Here is a 17,377-nt window from a genome sequence, read left to right on the forward strand (position 1 = left end):
CCTGCAAGGCCTCACCCGACGAACTCAGGAATGGGCCCACTTCCCTGGCGCTTGGTGAGCCACGATGGTCCCAGCGGGGGGGCGGGGGGGAGAGCTTCTGAGCACCGCAGATGTTCTGGGATCCCACCTGAGCCCTCCAGTTTGGAGCAGGCCCATCCCTGAACTAATAGTCTTTGTGGCCACAGGCAGAGGCAATATGCAAATTGCGGTCTAAGCCGTGTCAAAAATAACCTTGCCTGGGGGTAGGAGCGGAAAGAGTCAGTCCCTAAGTGGCTTGGACCAAGAGTGGAGGAGGGTTGGTTCCTGAGGGATGCTGTGCTGGGGAGTAGGGATCCCTGGCAGCCCTCCCAGGAAGTGATGGGCACCGAAGTTCCTGGACGAGGCAGGGCCCACCCAGCCAGGCGCCCAGAGGACCGACGGGCCCCAGCCCAGCTGTGCCTCAACTACTCCTTTTACTGCAGATAGGCATGCCCCGGACACTGAGCGCCTCCGACATGGTCACCCCCGGCAGCCCTGGCACACCCCCCGCCGAGCCCACGGATGGCGAGCAGGCTGGGCAGCCCCTCCTGGATGGGGCTCCCTCGTCAGCCTCCCTGGACACCCTGATCCAGCACCTGGTGCCCACGACTGACTACTACCCCGAGGTGGGTGACCCACGCAGCGGGGAGGAGGGGCATCAGAGTGGGCTCTCTTCCCCCACGCATGGGGGACACACTAGGGCTGGGGCTGCTCTTGGATCTGAGGGCACAGCCCTGCCATGCCTTTGTGAGCACATGCTGCTTTTCTCTGTGTCCCGCCAGAAAGCCTACATCTTCACCTTCCTCCTGAGCGCCCGCCTCTTCATCGAGCCCCGGGAGCTCCTGGCCCGCGTCTGCCACCTGTGCATTGAGCAACAGCAACTGGACCAGCCCGTGCTGGACAAGGTGAGGGCCAGGGAAGGGGGCCTCCCAGGATACAGGCACTCCCCTGACATGCCCTTATGCGTTGACCTCTTGGAGTGGCGGTCACTGTCCCCCATGCTCCTGAGCCGAAACCCACAGGGGCTTTCTGACTTGTCTGAGGCCCAGAGCTAGAAGGGACAGAGTTGGAGCCTTTAACCAGGTGCTGTTTCCCACTGCCCTGTGGGAGGCCCTGAGCTCACAGCACGCCCAGACCCGGGCCCCCAGAGCCCCATCAGTAGGACTCTTGCCACCTGGGATGGCCCTGCGGCATCTGCTGGGCTTTCTGCCCTCAGCACACTCCGTTCCATCCTCCGCCTGTGGGGTCTGCTGATGGCTTAGCCTTCCTCCGTCCCCGGCCAGATTCCGCGGGCTGTGACTATTTATAGGTGTGTCCATCGGGCTCTGGCCCTATAGTGATAGAAGCCCAACTACAACTGGCCTAAGACAAAGGGACTTTGCTGGCTCATGCAACTGCGATGTCTCAAGTACCACTGGCTCCCGGGGCTCCAATGACCCCCATGGAAACGAGTTCTTTCTCCCTCTGACCCTCTGCTCCGTTTTCCTCGGGGCCAGCCCCACCCACACTCAGGCAGGGTCTCCCTGCCCAGTGACAGGTGGCCTTTGCCACTCCAGGCTCGCCATCTACTCTTCCCAATTCCCGTGGAAACAGCGAGCCGCGCTCTAAATGGGTCCCAAGGAAAGTCCCAATCTCATTGGCTTAGCTTAGGCGACAGGCCCATCTGTGAGCCAATCAGTGTGCATGATGGGGCTGTACCACGTTCTCATTGGCCAGCACTGATCTGGGCCCCTGCCAGGGGGCCTGAGGCGAGGTAAGCTGCCTCTGAACCCCAAGGGCGAGGAATGAGGGAGATGGAAACCCCCAAAGCAAACTGAGATGTTATCACCACAGAGAGGGAGGTAGGATGCCCAACAGGCAAAAACAACAGAGGATCCTGCGCCACACGTGTGTCTGTCCCCCTCTGTTCCCCTGTGGTCAGCCCCCATCCCTATCACTTGACACAGGGAAGGCACGAGGCACACCACCCTTGGCCACCAGGGGCGCTGCCGGGGTAGCTCGACCCCAGCAGAGCATGCGCAGTGCGTGGCTGATGCAGCGGCTGATGGGGCCCCTTCACCTTGTGCAGACGCTCCTTGGTTTGCCTTGCAGGCCCGGGTCCGGAAGTTTGGCCCCAAACTGCTCCAGTTGTTGGCCGAATGGACGGAGACATTCCCGCGGGACTTCCAGGAGGAGTCGACCATCGGGCACCTGAAGGACGTGATGGGCCGCATTGCCCCCTGTGACGAGGTAGGCAAGCCGAACCCAAGTCCTACGCCCTGTCTGCACCCCTACACCCGGGACCTGAGCCTGTTCCTGGGGCCAACCTCAGCGCCCTCATCCCCCCATCTGTACACTGCAGCCCCTCTAAAATCAGCCCCTTTTTGCCCCATCGGGAAATCAGGCCCTGCAGAGCTGGCCGGGAAACCAGGCCTCTGGTTCCAGGTCCGGTCTCTTGACCTCTCTCCTGTCTTGCGTTCATATACGGCATCAGATGGCAGATGAGGAGAGACCCCCTCACGGTCTCTTGCGACCAGGCCCTTGGTCAGTGACCCATTAGGCTGGCCTGGAGGGCCCTGGTTGGGGCAGAGGAGGAAGGAGGGCCCCCCTGTGGCTAAAACCACATCCCAAGGTAAAGGCAGCCCTTGTGGCTTGGAAGGCAGCCAGTGGGGTGGGCATCAGGCACCCCACACCCTGCCCTGTTCTCCCAGCTTCATTATTCTGGGGAAGACACTTAAAGGTAAAAGGGGGACAGAAATCCCCACCTCTCAGGATTAGGGTCAGAATACAGAGAAGGACCCTGCAAAGGGGAGGGAGGTCTCCTGGTACACTTGGAAGGGGCAGGCTCATCGGAGTCTCCAGAGTGATTCTGTGGCCAGCATGCTGCTGCTTTCCCTAGGAGAGAACGTTGGGGGGAATGCGGGTCAGTTGCCCTGGGAGGAGACTGCATGTGGCAAGCTGGTAGCTAGTCATGTGCCTCGAAGTGGGTCTGGACATGGCAGAGCCCAGTGCTTGTGAAACCAGTGAAAACCGCCAAGGCAGAATGGGCAATAGGGAGCCATAAAGCAGAGAGGGAGACCTTGCCTGTGGGCCGCGTCATATGGCAGACAAGTGACTTAGCCACTCTGAGGGCTCGGTGAGATGAGAGTCCTCTCCTCCTCCTCCTCTGCACCTCCTAATCCATCTGGGGATCCTGACACTTGGCTTAGGATGCAGCAGGAAGTGGGGTCAGAGAAAACTCAACAATTGGATGAGTTAGGAGGGGTTGGTACAAGCTGGGAGGGAGATTCTGGCTGGCTTGATGGTTAGATAGTTGCTACCTTGATGGATGGGTGGAGGGGGTAAGATAGATGTTGGGTATTCTGATATGCAGATGGATTTTGAGTGTGAGTGAATGTGGACAGATTGATGGGTAGGTTGGGGGGTGGAAAGATGGATGTATGAGAGGATTTGAGGGTGGGTAGGTGGATGGATGAATGGATGGATGGATGGATGCAGTGGAGGGTATGCAGGGGGATGAGAGTCCAGTCTCCTGCTTCAGCCCCCTCTCCCGAGGAGGTCTTCAGCAGAATAAGATCTGAACCACTGACAAGACAGAATCATCCACCCTTGTCCAGCCTGCCTCTGGCATTGGTGCAGCCATTTCCAAGGCAGACCCTGTCCTTCCAGCTGCAGTGGGGGGATGGGTGTAAGTCCTGGGCTGGCTTCCTAGGGAAACAGGGCTTCCTCCCCTGAGAAGCTGTCAGGCCTGCCACCAGGGCTGTGCTGGGAAATCTTTTCTAACCACCCCGTGGATGAGAAATGAGTGAGGCCTAAGAATGGCTGTCGAGAGCAGCCATCCACCAGGTGTAGGTTTTGGGGGCAGACATAATTCACCTGAGACATTCTCATTCCTTGCCTTGGGATCCAATTAGGTGTGGTGAGCAGTGTGGGCTGAAATGGGGGTGCTTCCTTGTGTCTTTGAGATCCAGAGTTGCCCTTGCCCAGAGAGCAGCCGCTCCAAAGGGCATGGCCTCTGGGTGCTGCCTCCCCTCCCCTGGAGGCTGCAGGTGGACCATGGGTTGCTTCCCCTCCCAGCACAGAGCACAAGGGCTTGGCCCAGAAAGGAGCTGGCGACCCGTCTGACCAGGGAGGGCCACGGTAGGACTCAGAGCATAGGGTCTGGATCAGACCGCCTGAGCCCACTCAGACCCTGGCTCAGAAACCACAGCTGTGTGACCTCGGGCAAGGTGCTTCACCTCTCTGAGCTTCAGTCTCTTTATCAGCAAAACAGAGGATAATCGTCACCCACCACACAAGTTTGCAGTGAAGAGTCCCTGAAGTCACGTGTGTTCTTATTTCAGCACTTGGTGAACTATGACGGGGAACGAATTATTTCCAAAATTCAGGGGATGTGGGGCTTATTTTTAACTTGTATGGAGTTTTTATTGTGGAACATTTCAAGCATACACAAACACAGAGAATAACCGCCCTGAGCTCCCATGTATTCATCACCTAGGCTCGACAATTATCAACATTTTGCCAAATTCACTTCTTCTCTCCCTCCACCCATTTCCCCCTCCCTCCAAATTATTTTTAACCATTATACCTGTAGCTCCAAGAATATTTCAGCATTTTCCTGTAAAAGGTTTCTCACACAGGGACCGAATCAAATGATGTAAAGTGTGGTGCCCAAGTCAGTGAAATGAACACGACTGTTCTCAGAGCTGTGTGTCTTTGGGCCGGTTCCTTAACCTCTCTGAGCCCTCAATGTCTTTCTATAAAGAGGGAGGGTAATAAGGGCTGTGAGATAACAGTGTGGCTCAGGGAAGAAGAGGAAACAGCACAGGGCCAGGGCCAAGGGGGCTTCCCCATCAGAGGGCCGTGAAAGGGGACACTTCCTCTTACGTGCTGTTCCCTCTCCCGAACCCTCATGATGTCCCTGCACTGCCCGCCACCTCTCAGCATCTGGGAACAAAAGTCCAGAGAGGAGCTGGAAAGGCCCTTCTCCATGACTGCACGTGGCCACTGCATCAAGATACGTGCTTGGGGCCAGCTCGTGCTAGCCAGGGGACCCTGCCTGGGAGGGGCTACCCGTAGGTTGGACTCAGCAGTTTTGGCTCAGGAAGGCCAGTGCTGAGACTGAGGGGGAAGTCAGGGGAGGCCCAGAGGCCACAGCTCCAGTAAAGGAGAGAGGACAGGACACGTGTGCCCTGGCCACACCCACCAGGGCGGCTGCAGAGGAAGCTGATACCACGGGCCCTCCCGGGGATGGCCTTGCTTTCCCATTCCCATGACTATCTGCTGGGCTCACCCTGCTGCCCTCAGAGGCTCCCCCCACCGCCACCCCCCGCCCATGGGTGCAGGGAGTGGAAAGCTAACACAGAGAAAAAACTGGTGGCAGGTGCAGAGCCCCTGCCTCTGCAGGGTGGGCTGAGCCCATTGCAAGTCACCCTGGGCTGGCTCAGGTGGGATTTTTCAAGAAGTCTGAAGAACAGAGGCCCATGACTGTCCAGTCAGAGATGAGTTCTAACCATGAATGGCCAGGAGGCACCTGGAGAGCCACAACCTTCACCCTTGGACGACCTCTGTACTTGAAACCCGGGTCCATGTACACGGCAGGTGGCTCCGTGGAAATGGATGACATCGGGCAGGCTATGAGGGGTGGAGCCCTCCGTGCTTGGAATGTGCCTTCCTGACAGGGACAAGGGACAGCCTCAACATTCTCAGAGCTGGGTCTCTGGGTCTGCTCAGACGTACCTATGTATAAGGGTGTAGGAATCATGAGAGAAGAACCAGCACACACCATCCCCCTATTCAGAGGGGTGCAGAAGATTCGGGAAAGAACCAACAGATGAACTTGAGGTTAACACCGCTGGGTGAATTCTAGAGGAATTAGCAAGCAGAAAAGGATCATCACTGGGAGTGAATATATTGGTTCAGTAGAAACAAGTCTTGAGAAATCATCTGCATATTTTATAAAATAGCATAAGCCCGTGGTTCTATCAAACTCTAGGCACAGACACGCTGAGCCCTTGGCCTCAGGAGGGCTCCGCAGTCTACACCGGCGAGGCTGACCAGCAGCTAGAAGCAGGTGAAGGCCATGTTCCTCCAGTCGGCACATGTGTGTGAGCCCCTCCCGAGTCCTTCATGCTGGGGACGAGCAAAGAGTGATCCGGTATAATCTTCGTGGAGCTGGTAGTGCAGAGAGAGGAGATGCACAATCCCCCGATTGAGGCTTGGCCAAGGGTGTGAAGGAAGCCCGGTGCTCTGAGGTCACAAGCATGAGAAGAACGTGCAGGAGAGAGAAGGCTGCACAGGCCCTCCTGGGGTCTCGGGGTGAGGGGTGGGGAAGGGGCCAAAGGGGTGAAGGAGGGGGACAGGGGCCATGTGGAGGCCATCAAGTGTAGCCAGAGCTGACCTCAGGACCCCCAAGCCCCGTGGGGCTTCTGTCTTTGCAAAGGCACTGGGGCATTTTAAAGAAGGGGGATGCAGAGATTAGATGTGCATTTTCAACAGACTGCAGAGTGGAGTGGAGAGAGGCTGGCGTGGATGCAGGGGGGCCCTCCAAGGACCTGCAGCACAGAGACAAAGCATGGAAATCGCAGAAAGCAAAATCGATGATGGCCAGGAGGGGTGTGCGGGAGAGGGGGGCTTGAGGATGGCCGCTGGCCTGTGCGCAGGACACAGGTGCTCCAGTGGCTGAGACAGGGATGCAGACAGAGAAGGCAGCTCTGGGCAAGGGGGGCGAGACGGCCACTCACACACATTGGGTCGAGGTGGCCCCTTGGCCATGTGGCTTTGCAGATCTAAGAAGAAGCTGCATGTGTAAGATGGATGTTGTCCACACAAACACTGAGTGACACTCTGGACAGGACCCAGCTTACCCAGGACCAAGGGACAGACTGAAGGGGAAGGGGGGGGCCAGAGGAGATGGGAGGGATCTCCAGCACCCAGCACGGAAGGACGGTGTGGACGAGCCTGCCAAGAGCCCGAGGCAGGAGGAACCGGAGACAGACCCAGCCTGAGACATGGCCCCGGGCTTTCCTGACAGGCTGAGTGAGGACAGAGATGGGGGGCCGGTGCAGGTGTCAGAGCTCACAGGATGGACCCAGCTCCCTAGTTTCCCAGCATGCAAGTGAAGACCTGACTGGCAGCGTGCCGACCACACTCTTGGACCCCACAGAGCTGAGAGGGGCTGTTCCTTCTGCAGGCAATGGACGGAAGAGTTGGACCTCAGTTTACCCACATACCGTCCTGCTCAGCAGTGGGCTTGGCCCCACGGCTCTGGGAGCAAGAGCTAGGGTTCGGGTTTGGGTAGGATTAGCAGTCTCCTGTCCTGATTCCCGTGTCCTGAGGCCTCTGCCCATGGCCACTTGAGAGAATAGCACTTCTTTGAGCGGCAGGTGGATGCCGACTCGGTCACCAGAGCTCTGGGCACCAACAATGCTGGACCTCAACAGCCCCCAGGAGCCCTGTCAGACTTAAGGAAGTGTGAAGCCCCCTGTGCACACTCGGCCCGGCTAGCCAGATGCCCCACCTACAAAATGCTGCTGGATCTGTGTGTTTCAAAGTAGCATGAAGAGAGCACACATCTTCTATCTGACTACTGACCACCCACCATCCTCCCAGGCCTCTGGGGCCGCAGGCACCCCACCCGCCTGCCTGATGGCTCATTGTTGCCTGCACGCCAGGTCCCAGACACCCACCCCTGCTCCGGGGCCAGCTCCCTCGGCTTGTGGGGCCTGAATCACCTTGGGGGGGTGGGTATCATGACCTTTCTTCCCTGCACCCCATCCAGGGCAGCCCAAAGCAAGCATGCGTCTGTCTGAGCTGCGCAGTGAGACACTTTGTCCATGTGCCCAGGGTGGGGACAGGGACGGGCACTGCCCGCCATCGCTCACACCCCGGCCAGCCCAGAGCCTCAGATGCTAGACACGCTCAGGCATGCGCTCCTCTCTTTCCGCCCCCTCCAGGCATACCGAAAGAGGATGCACCAGCTCCTGCAGGCTCTGCACCAGAAGCTGGCCGCTCAAGGCCAGGGCCCGGAAGGCCTGCTCGGTGCCGACAAGCCCATCTCCTACAGGACCAAGCCGCCGGCCTCCATCCACCGGGAGCTCCTCGGCATCTGCAGTGACCCCTACACTCTGGCCCAGCAGCTGACCCACGTGGAGCTGGTGAGCAGGCCTGTGCCATCCTCTAGCCAGACCCAGAGCCGGGGAACAACTGAGAACCGGCCATCCCCGGCCCCCCGCCTTGTGTCTGCCTCACCCAGGGCTCGAGCTTGTCCCAGCAGGGCCAGCCGGGCACCTCCAGGACGCCCTGGCTCTGGAACAGTCTCTCGCCATTCCAGCGGGAGGGCTGGACATGCTAGGCCTGCCCGGCTTGGACCCCTTGGCCTGCCTGAGAGTCTGGGCCCGGGACAGAGGAACTGGGTTCAAATGCTGGCTCTGGCACCACCTGCCGTGTGAGCTTCCTGCCACTAGTGCCTTCCCTGCCAGGGCCTCAGTTTCCCCGTCCAGGACTCACAGACACTCTGCATCCACCATAGCCTTCCAGAGAAGTGCAGGTAGGCCTTCCTGCGTGTGAAGGGGACACCCCAGCCTAGCCTCCAGCATGTTGGGTTCCTTGTAGATGCAGAGGGGCCAAGGGGCTGCCCCAGAGAGACGGGAGGTGGGGGAGTAGGTTTCTTCTCTTTTAAATCCTCCCCCATTTATGGCTCCCTTACTTTCTGGCACTATACTCAGAACTTAATGTGCACCATCTCATTCCATCTTCCCACACCCAGCCAGGGAGGTGCTATTATGATTCCCTTTGCACCAATGAGGAAACTAAGGTCCAGAGAGGCTAAGAGACTTGCCTGAAGTCACACAGCAGAAAGAACAGAGCCAGAATTTGATTCTGACTCAGACCTCCCCCGGAGGGAGCTGGTCATTTCAATGACCCAGTTTTGAGCCTGGTTTCCTGGGTATAACCCCTCCCAAGCACACCCTGTGGGGACCTTGCCTCCTGCCCCCCATGAACTTCGGCAGCCCCTGGGCATGGGAAAAGAGGGGTGCCTCCTTCAGGATGGTTTCAAGCTCTGTGACAACCCAGAATGGGGGTGTGGAGCCCTAGTGAGAAGGGCAGGTGTCCAGAGACCGTCCTGGGGTGGGCTGAGAGGCAGGGAGCCCGCAGGAGCACCATGCCAGGTCCCGGGTGGGCACTGGCCCCGCCCGGCACCTGCCCCCTTTCCCAACTCCTCTTCTCCCTTCTGGTGCAGGAACGGCTGCGGCACATCGGGCCTGAGGAGTTTGTCCAGGCTTTTGTGAACAAGGACCCTTTGGCCAGCACAAAGGTAGAAGGCCCTTGGACAGGCTGTCCCATCCGCGACCCCCGCCCACTGGCCCCTCTGGGGAATTCGGAGGGGCCCGGAGCAGAGCAGATGGGCTTTCAGGGGCTGCGTCCACCCCGTACCCCTCCAGCCCAACAGCCCCGAGTCCTGGGGAAGCCGGCCGGTCACCCACCCAGCGAGGGCGGAGGGCGGGGCTGGGCGCGGAACAGAGGACCGGGGTGCGGAGGAGAGCGGAGCGCGCCCCAGGCGCTCTCCAAACCCCCAAGCTCTCCCAGAGCGTTTCGGTGGGCGCTGGTGCCCTCCAGCGGCCACCCGGGGTAGCGCGCGCGCTACTGCGCGCCGCCCAGGAAAGCTAAGGACGCGCTCTTCCCCCTAACTGGTGCAGTGGCCCCCGGGCCACGGACTGTGGACCGGTCCACACACGGGATTTCGGGTTTGTCCCTCCTCTGTTAGAGCCCAACCAGTAGGGTGCCCGGTGCTTATCAGCTGGGTGCAATTCAAATCAGAACTGGAAACATTGTTGTCTTCTGCCCTCTGGCGTAATGAAATAAGAGCAACTAAATATGAGTGCATTTTCACCTCTCGGATAAGCCAAGATAAAGCATCGTGGGTGTGTAGGGAGAGACACACTTTCATACACGGCTGGTGGGGGGGATTGGCACGGCGGCTTTGGGGGGTGCAGTTCACAATAGCATCAACGCTTGAAATGTATACCCTTGACCTCAACTTTACCTGCCTAATAATTTATCCTGGGGATATACACGCTCGTGTACACAAAGATGTATACATAGAGATATTTAGGATATACTGTGGCTATTATGGCCAAACGCTGGAAGCAACCTACCTTATCACCCACGGGGACTCAATTACAAATTACAGTACGTCCACACATGGAATGCTATGCATCTATTACAAAGAATAAGAGAGGCTAAAAAGTAGAGAATAATCACCCAGATCCATTATAGAGAGAAAAAAAAAATCTAGAGTGAAGAGCAGTGACGAAGAGGATATGGCCATTTGTGTAACAACAAAAGGAGGGAGCGTGATACCTGTTTGCACAACGCATGCGTGTAGGCAATCTCTAGGAATACTGAGTACTCTTGGGAGCCCTGGCTTGAGGGCGGGGGTTGGAGTGGCAAGGAGACTCGGCCACTCTCAGCAAGTTGTTCTTATGTTTGGTTTTGGTTTTTGGCCATCTCCAAGGATTACTTTTTTATTGTGAAGTACATCGGAGATGACCCGTGACCTCTTTTCACCCACTCTACGGTCGATGAACATTTGTGGTTGTTTCCAGCCTCTTGTTATTATAGATGCTGCTACTATGAATATTCTTATACGTTTCCATGTACATCGGTGTGTATTTTTCTAGGGCATCGGTTCTCAAATGATTTGGTCTCAGGACCTCTATACTCTTAAAAATTATCAAGGACCCCAAAGAACTTTTGGTTATGTAGATGGTATCTACCAACATCCATCATATTAGCCATTAAAACCATAACTTTTAAAGATATTTATTTATTCAAAATAGCAATAATAACCTATCACATGTTCACATTGGTAACATATTTTATGGAAATAACTAGATTTTCCAAAGTGAAAAAATTACTGGGAAGAGTGATACTGCTTTACTGTATTTTTACAAATCTCTTTAATGACCAATGTAACAAAAAGACAGCTGGATTCTCTTATCTGCTTCTGCATTCAATCTCTTGACATACATTATTTGGGTTGAAAAATCCAACCTCTCAGAAATATGTGGTTGGAAAAGAGAAGAGTATTTTACATTATTTTCGGATAAGTGAATATTTTTCTTTGATACTATGCTAAAACTCAGCAGGTGGTAGTGTTTTTTAAGATTACTTGCAATTTGGAATCTGAAAATGTATCAGTGGACTTTCTGTACTCTGTTGCATTAAAATCTCTTGGTCCATCTTGCATCTTAATGGATCTTTTGCCCATGTGTGATTTTATAACATCATACGTTGGTCATTTGGAAAATATGAGTTCTCTGAACCAGGCAGATCTTCCAAATGTTGGTGCATTTCATTATATGATATTTTAAAACCATATCCACTAATATCACTACTGATCTCACCCTTCCAAAAAAGCCCTTGGGTATTGGGACACTGTCAAGGTCACAGATGGGGATACATGTCTTATAAGTTCCCAATTCTCTCTTGAAACCTTGGATTTTATCAGTGACAACAAATACTATCAATTACTTCCTTGAAGTGACAGGCTCATTTTGTTGATTTTCAAGAAAAAACCAACTGGGGTGCCTGGTGGCTCAGTCGGTTAAGTGTCTGACTTCAGCTCAGGTCATGGTCTCAGGATCCTGGGATGGAGCCCCATGTCGAGCTCTGCACTCAGCTCTCCCTCTGCCCCTCCCCCTGTTCGTGCTCACTCCCTCTCTCATATAAATAAATAATTTAAAAAATATATCAACCAAATACTGAAGTCTGAAAAAACCATAGTTGGTCAGTCCTTCTTTCGAGTAGAAATGGTGTTCCATGAGAAAAGTGGCCAGTTCTGCTTACAAGTCACACTAATGTTTTTCCTCAAACCTGACTTCTGTATGCCCCAGAAATGCTTTTGTGTACTGCTCAATCCCACAGAATACCAAAAAGATATGTGCACAAGATTGAGATTCGTTTTTTTAAGATTTTTATTTATTTATTTGCCAGAGAGAGAGAGAGAGAGCACAAGCAGGGGGAGCGGCAGGCGGAGGGAGAGGGAGAAGCGGGCTTCCCACTGAGCAGGGAGCCCAATGCGGGACTCGATCCCAGGACCCTGGGATCATGACCTGAGCTGAAGGCAGATGCTTGACCGACTGAGCCACCCAGGCATCCCAAGAATGAGGTTCAATAAAATTGAAAAGTTCACCTCCTTGAGGACGTACTGAAGTCACACTCCACATTTTTCTTTGACTAGGAACGTGTAATAGTGAAGAACACAATGACCACGAGTATGGTTTGGTGACTCTGTTTGGGACTAAGGGGGGGGGGCAGTTTCACCCACTAGTCTTTCACACATCAGTGCAAATGTCAACACAATGAAAAGACAATGACATTGTATGAACACGAAACTAGTTGTGCCCTTGGAGAACTGTCACTCTACAATACACCCAGGAGGGAAATGACTGTGTCAGGGGTGGGGCTGGTGAGGCTGCCCACAAGGAAGTAATCTTGCTCTGCATCCTAAGTGACACTTGAAATCATCAGACTTCCAAATGTGTCACACTGTTCAAGGGAGCATGTTCTCGTGTGTTTTGGACATTCCTACTTTCTCTTCTATGAAATTCCTGTCACCCGGTTTCCTATTGGTGGTTTGGCTTTTTCTTAAGGATTTTAAAGAGGTTTTTTGGTAAGCTTTAAAAAAAAATATGTACTAGATGACTATCCTTTGTCAGGTGAACTGCAAATTTTCTCCTTTTTTTTTTTTCTTTTTGCTTTTCATTCTCATTATTCTTTGGATGAGAAAGTGTTTTTAGTTTTAACCTAGTTGGGAAAAAAATTTTTTTTAAAGATTTTATTTATTTATTTGACAGAGAGAGACACAGCGAGAGAGGGAACACAAGCAGGGGGAGCGAGAGAGGGAGAAGCAGGCTTCCCGCGGAGCAGGGAGCCCGATGTGGGGCTCGATCCCAGGACCCTGGGATCATGACCTGAGCCGAAGGCAGACGCTTAACGACTGAGCCACCCAGGCGCCCCTGGAAAAAAATTTTTTAACCTAGTCAAATTTACTAACCTTTTCCTTTATTTTTTTAAATATTTCCTATATTTTTTATTTTTTTTTTTTGCGGGGGGGGCGGGTTAAGAAATCCCTCCCTACTCCCTACCCAGGTCATAAAGATAATCTCTGATGTTTTCTTCGAGAAGTTTTAATATTTTGTCCTTCACATTTAAGCCTTGGATTTGAAATTCACTTTATGGCTATGGCTTGAGGTGGAGATCCATGTTCATGGTTTTCCACACAAATAGCAGGTGTTCCTGCACCATTATTTATATATTGTCTTGCCTGCCTATACGCCCTGACAGTTCCATCACTGTCATATGCCAGGTTTGATCTACACGTGTAGATGTCTGTTCTGTCCACTGGTCGGTTTTCCTATCTCTGCATCAGTATACATCGTCTTCATGATTATGCTTGTATACTCGGGTTTTTCCTCCCTACCTGGTGAAACAAACCCTCCTGTTCTTTAGGAGTGGTTTGGCCATTCTTGGCCCTTTATTTTTCTATTTGAAATCTTATAACCCTTGCCAAATTCAGTGAAAACCCTACTGGGATTTTTGTTAGAATATATGAAACATGGACCAATTTGGGAAGAATTTTCATCTTCATGATACCAAGTCCCCCAACCCATACAAATGGTGTGTCCTGCCATTTACTTAGATCTACGTCATAATACCTTTCTAATGTTTTATAACTATCTCCATAAAAATATTACAGATTTAGTTAGATTTTTCATTCTCATGATTCTTTGGATGTGAAGGTGTTTTTAATTTTAACCTAGTTGGGAAAAAAAAATTAACCTAGTTAAATTTACTAACCTTTTCCTTTATGTTTTTTTGGGGAGGTGCGGGATGCATATTTTTGCTATTATTTATGGCATCTTCTATTGTACTTATTTCTGAACTGCTTGTGTAGCTTAAGGAATGTCTTTCACTTTTGCATATCAACTTTGTATCTGATGATATTGTACGTTCTTCTTAATTCTAATAGTTTCTCTGTGTTCCTTGGTGTTTTTCATATAGACAGTTACATCATCTGGGAATAATGACAGTTTCGCTCCTTCCTTTCCAATCCTTATTCTTTTTTTAAAAGATTTTATTTATTTGAGAGAGAAAGAGAGAGAGCACAAGCAGGGTGAGGGGCAGAAGGAGAGGCAGACTCCCCTGAGCAGGGAGCCTGATGCGGGGCTCGATCCCAGGACTCCGGGATGATGACCTGGGCTGAAGGCAGATGCTTAGCCAACTGAGTCACTCAGGCACCCCTCCAGTCCTTATTCTTTTTATTTCTAGGGTAGTCATACAAAGAATCCTCCACTGATATGAGATGGACATGAATGACAGATGGGTCCTGTTTTTTAATTCTCTGAAATGTTGGGATTACTAGTTATTGCAGAATAACCCCACTAAGTCTGACCAATAGGATTTCTTTTTCTTGCTTATTGTGCTAACTAGCACCTCTGGCAAAACGTTAAATAGAAGTGTTGCTAGCAGGCATTCTTCTTTTGTCCTGATTTTAAACAGAATGCTTTTAACATGTCATAATAGAGTATGATGTTTGCTATGAGGTTTTTTTTTTTTTTTTAGATGCCCATTATCAGCTCAAGGAAGTCCCCTGGTCCTCCTTTGCTGAGAGTTCTTATCATAAATGGTTGTTGCATTTTATTGACTACTTTTTCTGGGTCTATTAACCTTATGTTCTCTTCCCTTTTAAACTGTTAAGTGATTACTTATCTTTTAAACTGTTAAGCGATTACTTATACAGTAGTCCCCCTCCTTATCTGTGGGGTATATGTTCCCAAATCCCCCAGTGGATGCCTGAAACCATGGATGGTACTGAACTCTGTATATACTACATTTTTTTCCTATACACACATACTTATGATAAAGTTTATAAATCAGGCATGGTAAGAGATTAACAACAATAACTCATAAGCAAATAGAACAATTACAACAATATACTCTAATAAAAGTTATGTGTATGTGGCCTCTCTCTCTCAAAATATCTTATTACACTGTACTCACCCTTCTCCCTATGATGATAAGATGCCTATGGGATGAGATGAAGTGAGGTGAATGACATAGGCACCATGATGTAGCATCAGACTACCACTGATCATCTTACTTCTGGACCATGGTTGATGGCAGGTAATTGAAACCATGGACAACAAACCACAGATAAGGGGGGAATTATTGTATTCATCGGTTTCTTTCTTTTTCATTGTCAAGCCAACCTTGCATTTCTGGGATAAATGAAACTGGGTCATGATCCTTATCTATTTGTACATCCTTAGGCTCAGTTTGCTCTTGTTTTGTTTAGAATTTCTGTAACTATAATCATGCGATTGACTTGTCATTTTCCTTTCTGTCCCTGTTCTTGTCTCATCTTTGTTTTCTCTCTCCCTGCTTTCTGTTCTGTGTGAATGACCGAATTACTTGTTCCTGGACCGTTGGTAGAATTTGCTAGTGAAACCATCCGAGCCTGGTATTTCCTTTTAGGGAAGACTTTTATGTGCCCGTTCAATATTTTCCTTGTTTTAGTAATTATAGGACTATTTAGGATTTCTATTTCTTCTTTACTCTACTTTTTAATTTATATTTTTCCAGAAATTTGACTCAGTCCTATTTTCACATTTATAGACACAAAGTTATTCACAATACTCTCTAGGGCGCCTGGGTGGCTCAGTTGGTTAAGCGACTGCCTTTGGCTCAGGTCATGATCCTGGAGTCCCGGGATCGAGTCCCGCATCAGGCTCCCTGCTCAGCGGGGAGTCTGCTTCTCCCTCTGACCTCTTCCCTCTCGTGCTCTCTATCTCTCATTCTCTCTCTCTCAAATAAATAAATAAAATCTTTAAAAAAAAATACTCTCTAGTTATCTTTTCAGTTTTTTCACATTCATATTCACCTCTAATATTCTTTGTATTCACTTCTCTGTTTCTTCATCAATCTTGCTAAGCGTTCATCAGTTTTATTAGTCTTTTCAAATAAAGAGCTTCTGGCTTTGTTGATTCTATATGTTGCATCTTTCTTTACTATTTCATTTTTTTCTCTAATCTTTACTATTTCCCTCCATCTGCTTTCTTTGGATTCTTTCATTGTTATTCTTTTTCTAATTTTTTAAGTTGGATGTTCAGCCCGTTTTCATCCTTTCTTCCATCCTAATAAAAGTATAGTGCTCGTTTCGGCAGCACATATACCATCCTAATAAAAGTATGAAAGACTATTCATTTCTTTCTAAGTATATTTTTTATTTGCACCCTCAAACTTTTGTTTTTTGGTATTCTCATGATCATTTCCATGATGATTTCATCTTTGACCCATAGATTATTTTAAAATGTGTTTTTACATTTCTGACTATTTGAAAAGAATACACATTCTCATGATTGAGTGCAGGGAGGCTTCCATACTTGTCTGTTAATTCAACTATGTAAATTGTGTGCTGCTTAAATTTATATTTATACTGGTTTTTTAATCTCCACAGTCTATGAATTGCTGACCTTATGTTAAAATCTTCCACCATGGCAGTAAGATTTGATTTCTCCCTATAAAGGAGTTTACCTTTCTGACTATATTTGCCTCCATATTTTGAAGCTATGTTGTTAAGCACAGGCGAGTTTAGATTTGTGACATATTCACGATTAATCAAACCTTTTATCATGATGTGGTTCCCTTTGAATGTCCTCTGATGCTTTTTGCCTTAGAGTCTTTTGTTTTTTTTTTTTTGCCTTAAAATCTATTTTGTCAGGGTGCCTGGATGGCTCAGTCATTAGGTGTCTGCCTTCAGCTCAGGTCATGATCCCAGGGTCCTGGGATCGAGCCCCACATTGGGCTCCCTGTTCAGCGGGAAGCCTGCTTCTCCCTCTCCCACTCCCCCTGCTTGTGTTCCCTCTCTCGCTGTCTGTCTCTCTGTCAAATAAATAAATAAAATCTTTTAAAAAATCTATTTTGTCTAATATTAGTACAGCTATGTGATATTCATCATATATATTTTTCAATTTTTTCACCTATATCTTTGGGTTTGGGGTGTGCCTCTTGAAAATAGCAAGTAGCTGGAGTTTTAAAATTACAGCAGTTGTAATTACCGACTTACATGGATTCTGTGCATCCTTCGCTTGTCTTCCCATGCCTTCCCTGTTTTTTCTCCTCCTTACTTTACTTCTTTTGGATTAATAGATCCCTTGTTCCATCTTCCCCTCTACTTACTGAAGGTCACACTGTCCATTTCAACATGGATATTTAAATTACCTTAAGTTTAATCTTTTAAACTCTCATGCATTTTATGCAGTTGAATATTCTACATCAATTGAAAAATTATTCTACATCAGTTGAAAAATTATTC

The 17,377-nt window shown here is 50.3% G+C and overlaps 1 protein-coding gene across 1 annotated transcript in view; it reads left to right on the top strand.

Annotated features, from left to right (window-relative positions):
• The first annotated feature begins 467 nt into the window (after window positions 1-467).
• RASGEF1C (RasGEF domain family member 1C) overlaps window positions 468-17,377 on the top strand; it is a 33,378-nt gene continuing 16,468 nt past the window's right edge. The window contains exons 1-5 of the mRNA XM_028093779.1: window positions 468-644; window positions 801-923; window positions 2,110-2,247; window positions 7,953-8,153; window positions 9,239-9,313. Of these exons, the coding sequence (XP_027949580.1) occupies window positions 468-644; window positions 801-923; window positions 2,110-2,247; window positions 7,953-8,153; window positions 9,239-9,313 (714 nt within the window). The remainder of the gene's footprint in view (window positions 645-800; window positions 924-2,109; window positions 2,248-7,952; window positions 8,154-9,238; window positions 9,314-17,377) is intronic.

This window comes from Eumetopias jubatus, unplaced genomic scaffold, assembly GCF_037043125.1.
Source record: "Eumetopias jubatus isolate StellerSeaLion01/CBP00866 unplaced genomic scaffold, mEumJub1_p1.0 scaffold_5, whole genome shotgun sequence".
Lineage (NCBI taxonomy): Eukaryota > Metazoa > Chordata > Mammalia > Carnivora > Otariidae > Eumetopias > Eumetopias jubatus.